The sequence below is a fragment of the Cajanus cajan genome, chromosome 1 (genome assembly GCF_000230855.2).
Source record: "Cajanus cajan strain Asha chromosome 1, NIPB_CcT2T_4, whole genome shotgun sequence".
In the NCBI taxonomy this organism is placed as follows: domain Eukaryota; kingdom Viridiplantae; phylum Streptophyta; class Magnoliopsida; order Fabales; family Fabaceae; genus Cajanus; species Cajanus cajan.
In genome coordinates, this window is record NC_138517.1 from 6258594 (window position 1) to 6263716 (window position 5123).

Below are 5123 nucleotides of genomic sequence, written 5' to 3' on the forward strand. Positions count from 1 at the left end.
ATATACCTCTTTATAAAATAACATTAATTATACATTATTAATAAAAAATAAATTATTCAAAATAACAGTGTGTACTTTAATCATTAAAAACTGTAGTAGTGTATTATAAAACACTACCCTTAACCACATGAAGTATCACTACCCATGCCCCAATATCTTTTTTTTATGCTATTTCATTTACTTAGTTTATCCTACAACGGTGTAGTTACTTTTTCAACAAAATGAACTAAGAGATGCAACATCCTATATTAGGCTTATCATACTCACAATTAGAGCTGTCAAAACGTGCTATTCAGCCCGGCCCGGCCCACCACAGGTTGGCCATTTGATGGACCACTCCAACGGCTCATTTATCAGTGAGCTCAAAAAAATTGAGCCCAGCCCGGCCCACCACGGGTTGGTGGGTTAAACGGGTTAGCTCACCTTAAAAAAAAAATTTCATTTTTTTTTCTTAATATACAACTAAAGCCCAAAAATTTAAACTTATTTTAAAAATATGAAATTCTTAACTAAGACATCCTTAAATGAATTATTCATCCCAAATATTAAATGATAATTTTAAATACAATCAAATCAAATCTAAATAATCTCAAATAGATAAATATAATCCAAAATTATCTTAAACTTCAAATACAATCCAAAATCACAAATTACAAATCACAATCCAAAATTAAATTATTATTGTCTCATATTAGACTGCACCATGACCCAATAATTATTGTATTTTTTTCAAAAAAAAAAAATTAATCACGGGTTGGTGGGCCAGTCCGGCTCACCACGGGTTCAACCCGGGTGAGCCGGGTTGGTGGTGAGCCGGGTTCAAATTTGACCCGTATTAAAATTTTAAAAAAATTTTAACCCAACCCGGCTCGAACCCGTGGTGAGCCGGGTTGGCTCGCCGGGCCAAGCCCATTTTGACAGCTCTACTCACAATTCTCTATTTTTGACTCCTTCACATGTAAAATACCAACAAAATAAAAGAAAAAGTCACTAAATGAGTATGTAATGCAGACATAGAAATATATTTTTTTCAAAAAAAATATTCAGAAACATATCATAACTAACGGGGTGAGATTTTTTTTAAAAAAAAAATTAAAGAATCATGAACATAATGCAGAAATAAAGAATAAACACATTAGTGTATTCTGAATCCATTTCTATTTTTTTTTTCTTTTTCACATGTTATCATAGAAGAAATGAGTAGATTTTAAAAACTAGGTGAACAACTTTTTTCTAAATTTTAATTATATAAATCGTGTTTCAATTTAAACTAATATGATATGAAAGTATCTGTAAGGAGTATATTCAGCAGTTAGAAAACTGAATCAAACGTAAATTGCGTGAATATGAATGTTGTTTTCCTTAAAAAATCAGCTGCTATTTTCTCTTTCTTAAAAGTTGTTGTTGAATAAATATATGATTGTTCTGTTTTCATTCATAAATTAGCAGATAGCTCTTTCGGTTTGTGTAGGAGTTCACTGCAAAGCCTTGCCTAACCGCTGCAGTTTTCTCAGGTCGAGTTGAGGGCTACCGTCGAAGCCGGAACCTGTGCTATCGGAGGGCTACTCCTTCTCCGCCGTTGACTGATCCGATGACCTTAAATGCCTGGCTTGCTCCAATGTCTTTGTCAGTATTAAGGTTTAGGTTTCCAAAGTTTCTTCCTTCTTATGCAAATGCAAGCTTCCACTCTCAATCTCTCAATCACGACGATGCCGTTGCCTCATTCAATCGCATGCTCCATATGCATCCTTCCCCACCCATCTTCCATTTTGGCCACATTTTGGGATCCCTTGTCAAGATGAACCATTACCCAACTGCTATTTCCCTTTCCAAACAATTAGAATTCAAAGGTATTACACTAGACCTTGTTACTTTCAACATCCTCATCAACTGCTTCTGCCACCTCGGTCACATCAATTTTGCCTTTTCTGTGTTCGCCAAGATTCTCAAAATGGGATATAAGTCAGATGCAATAACCCTCACAACACTCATCAAAGGTTTATGTCTTTGTGGTCAGCTTAGAAAAGCACTGCAATTTCATGATTGCGTTAAAGCTCAAGGATTTCAGTTGAACCATGTTAGTTATGGGACTTTGATCAATGGTCTTTGTAAAGCAGGAGAAACAAAGGCTGGCATAGAGGTACTCAAAAGGATTGAAGGGCATTCAATTAAACCTGATGTGGTAATGTATAACACAATCATTGACAGCTTATGCAAAAATAAACTTGTTGCTGATGCCTGTAATTTGTATTCTGAAATGCTTGTTAAAAAGATTTCTCCAGATGTTGTCACTTTCAATAGTTTAATGTATGGCTTTTGCATTATGGGTCATTTCAAAGAAGCAATTGCTTTTTTAAATGATATGAAATTGAAAAACATCAACCCAAATATTGTTACCTTTAACGTATTGGTTGATGGGTCATGTAAGGAAGGAAAGATAAAAGAAGCTAAAATTGTGATAGCTTCGATGGTAAAAGCAGGTGTGGAACCTAATGTTATTACTTATAGTACATTAATAGAGGGATACTGCATGGTTAATGAAGTGAAAAAAGCAAAGCATGTATTCAACTCTATGTCCCAAATAGGAGTGGCACCTAGTGTTATTAGCTATACTATCATGATTGATGGATTATGTAAGAAGAAAATGATAGATGAAGCCATCAATCTTTTTGAAGACATGCAACGCAAAAATATGATTCCTGATACAATAACTTATAGTTCACTTATTGATGGTCTGTGCAAATCGGGAAGGATAGCTGATGTTTGGAATCTTGTTGATGAGATGCATGATAGAGGTCAACCTGCCAATATAATTACCTACAGTTCCTTATTGGATGCTTTATGCAAAAATGGTCATCTAGATAGAGCAATTGCATTATTCAAGAAAATGATTAGTTGGAGAATTCAGCCAAATAAGTACACATACACAATACTTATTGATGGACTGTGCAAAGGTGGAAGACTTGAGAAAGCACAAGAAGTTTTTCGGTATCTTTTGATTAAAGGCCATAATCTGAATGTCGTGACATATAATTCTATGATCAATGGACTTTGTAAAGTGGGGTTGTTTGATGAAGCATTGGCCTTGCAATCAAAAATGGAAGAGAAAGGTTGCATCCCTGATGCTATAACTTTTGAAATAATTATTTCTGCTCTATTAGAAAAAGACGAGAATGATAAGGCAGAGGAACTTCTCCGAGAAATGATTGCTAGAGGCTTATTGTAAGTGTTAAATAAGGTGAGATGCTTTTTAGTTACTAAAGAATAACTAGATCATTTGATTTGTGGCAAAAAATAGTTAGTCATTGATTCTCTTGATTCATATTAACTATACGTAACCTACTTTCAATCACTTATATATGCAGATGTGTTCCAACGAGTCACCAGTCGGCTTCTCTAATATGCCAATGGTTATTTCAATTTATTTTCATTCTAATTCCATCTAATGTGCTTCATCCTATGGATATGCAAACTGCACTATGATTTTCTCTTCTCTTCTCTATATTTGTTTGCAGCTATTCTCTCTGAATAATGAGTCGCTCACTCTCAACTCTAATTTGACCTTCCTCACTTGGTTAAATAAGACATAAATAACTTATACATTTGGGCCTATTTTCCACATATGAAGGGACCCAAAACCCAAGGGTGAAAATTTTCAATCAAATCAGTTTCTACTCTTTTTAGTTTGCTTTTTCTATCATTCTATACTGGGACAATAATGAGGTAGATGAACCTTGTCGAATAACAAAATGATCACCGCTTCTAGATTTGGGAGATTTTCTTTTTGTGTTGCTTTTGTTTTTTAATTTTAAGAATTAGAACGTGAAAGGGTAATGATGTGCCTGTGTTATATTTTTGTATCAATTGATCCTTCAAGAAAAAAATGAAAGTTAATTCTTTGTGCTCTATGAGTGAGTTGGATATTGAATTTGAAGTTTGTAATGAGTGAATACAAAATGTAAATTAGTTCTATGTATAAATGTTCATATCGTTTATGTGATGCAGCTTGGTTGTTTCTACGTGCGTATTATTAGTTATCCATGTGAGCTAAGAGATAAACATTGTGCAATTTGCTCATGGAAATTCCCCCTTCACATTTTGTTTCCACCCAAATAAGTTTACAGAAACTTTTTCTGTTTTGTGAGTCTCAACAAGAACAAACTTTGAATGTCAAGTAACATATTATAGAGGGAGTAGCATTTCTGTTTTGGACTTGTTAATTCTTGAATGAACTAAGTGTGTTCATTTCTGTAATAAATCTTCTGATGCATTTTGTAATGTTGAACTAGGTTCCTCTGCCAGAGTAAAATTCTTTGGTGCAAGTGATATACCAAATGTGGAAAACCTTGATCTCCAGATGTATAGACAAATGGCTGAACTCCTCATATGCAAGCTCATAATATATTCACCACTACCAACCAACAGAACTACAAGTAGGACTGATTTCTTCCTTGTACTGTCTCCATAGTTTGTGGCTTTGTTTTTAATTTAAGGTACAAGGTTTGCTTTTTATGTTAATTATGTTTTGGAAAAATGATAGAAGAAGATACCAAAGCCAGACTACACATTAGTCAGTGTGGCTGTACAACCTAATGTTTGTTTATAGATTTACAGTTTCATGGACAAATACAGAATGTAGCATTAGTTCCCTTTGCTTGTTATTTTATAATGTGTGGACTTGGAAAGCATAAGCTTGCACAAAATTTGATGAGTCCAACCAGATTACAGGGAGAGGGCAAAGCCTAATATATCCTGATGGCAACAAGCTCACAATAACACACAAGTATCAAACTAATTTAATAAAATCAACTGAAATTCATTGAAAGAATATTAAATTAACAGTAAAACTAACATGACCTGACATGTATTAGGCTTCATCCGTAATTGCAATTATTTGTCCAGAATTTTACAACGATTGATTAATGTAATGATTATTTCCAGAATTTGTTGTCTAGAGAAATATCATTGGTGCTAAAGGAGAGAAGAGTAAATTTTAAAAGAGAGATTGAGAGTCTTTGAAATGTGAGGCTCTTGAAATAATCTGAAATAGTCTGTAATTCGTGTGTAAAAAGAAAGGTTTTTTGCAAGGAAAAAAGTGAAAGATGATGAATTTTAACCATGAA

The 5123-nt window shown here is 33.8% G+C and overlaps 1 protein-coding gene across 2 annotated transcripts; it reads left to right on the top strand.

Moving 5' to 3' along the window:
* The first annotated feature begins 1278 nt into the window (after positions 1-1278).
* LOC145957348 (uncharacterized) lies at positions 1279-4711 on the top strand. 2 transcript variants are annotated; one of them, XM_083073585.1, is made up of 3 exons: positions 1279-3222; positions 4290-4433; positions 4541-4711. In XM_083073585.1, the coding sequence occupies exons 1-2, from the start codon at positions 1592-1594 to the stop codon at positions 4324-4326; spliced, it is 1668 nt and encodes a 555-aa protein (XP_082929711.1). In that variant the 5' UTR covers positions 1279-1591; the 3' UTR covers positions 4327-4433; positions 4541-4711. The 2 variants fall into 2 exon arrangements, 1 of the variants encoding a protein (XP_082929711.1); XR_014433554.1 differs by lacking the exons at positions 1279-3222; positions 4541-4711 and adding an exon at positions 3241-3410 and having other exon boundaries at positions 4290-4534.
* Positions 4712-5123: the final 412 nt, after the last annotated feature.

What these genes read in the sequence shown, in the direction of transcription:
- LOC145957348 (XM_083073585.1), top strand. Translation starts at nt 1,592, where the DNA reads ATGACCTTAAATGCCTGGCTTGCTCCAATGTCTTTGTCAGTATTAAGG. An exon ending in ATGATTGCTAGAGGCTTATT is followed by an intron (nt 3,223 to 4,289) that starts GTAAGTGTTAAA and finishes ATGTTGAACTAG; the next exon opens with GTTCCTCTGCCAGAGTAAAA.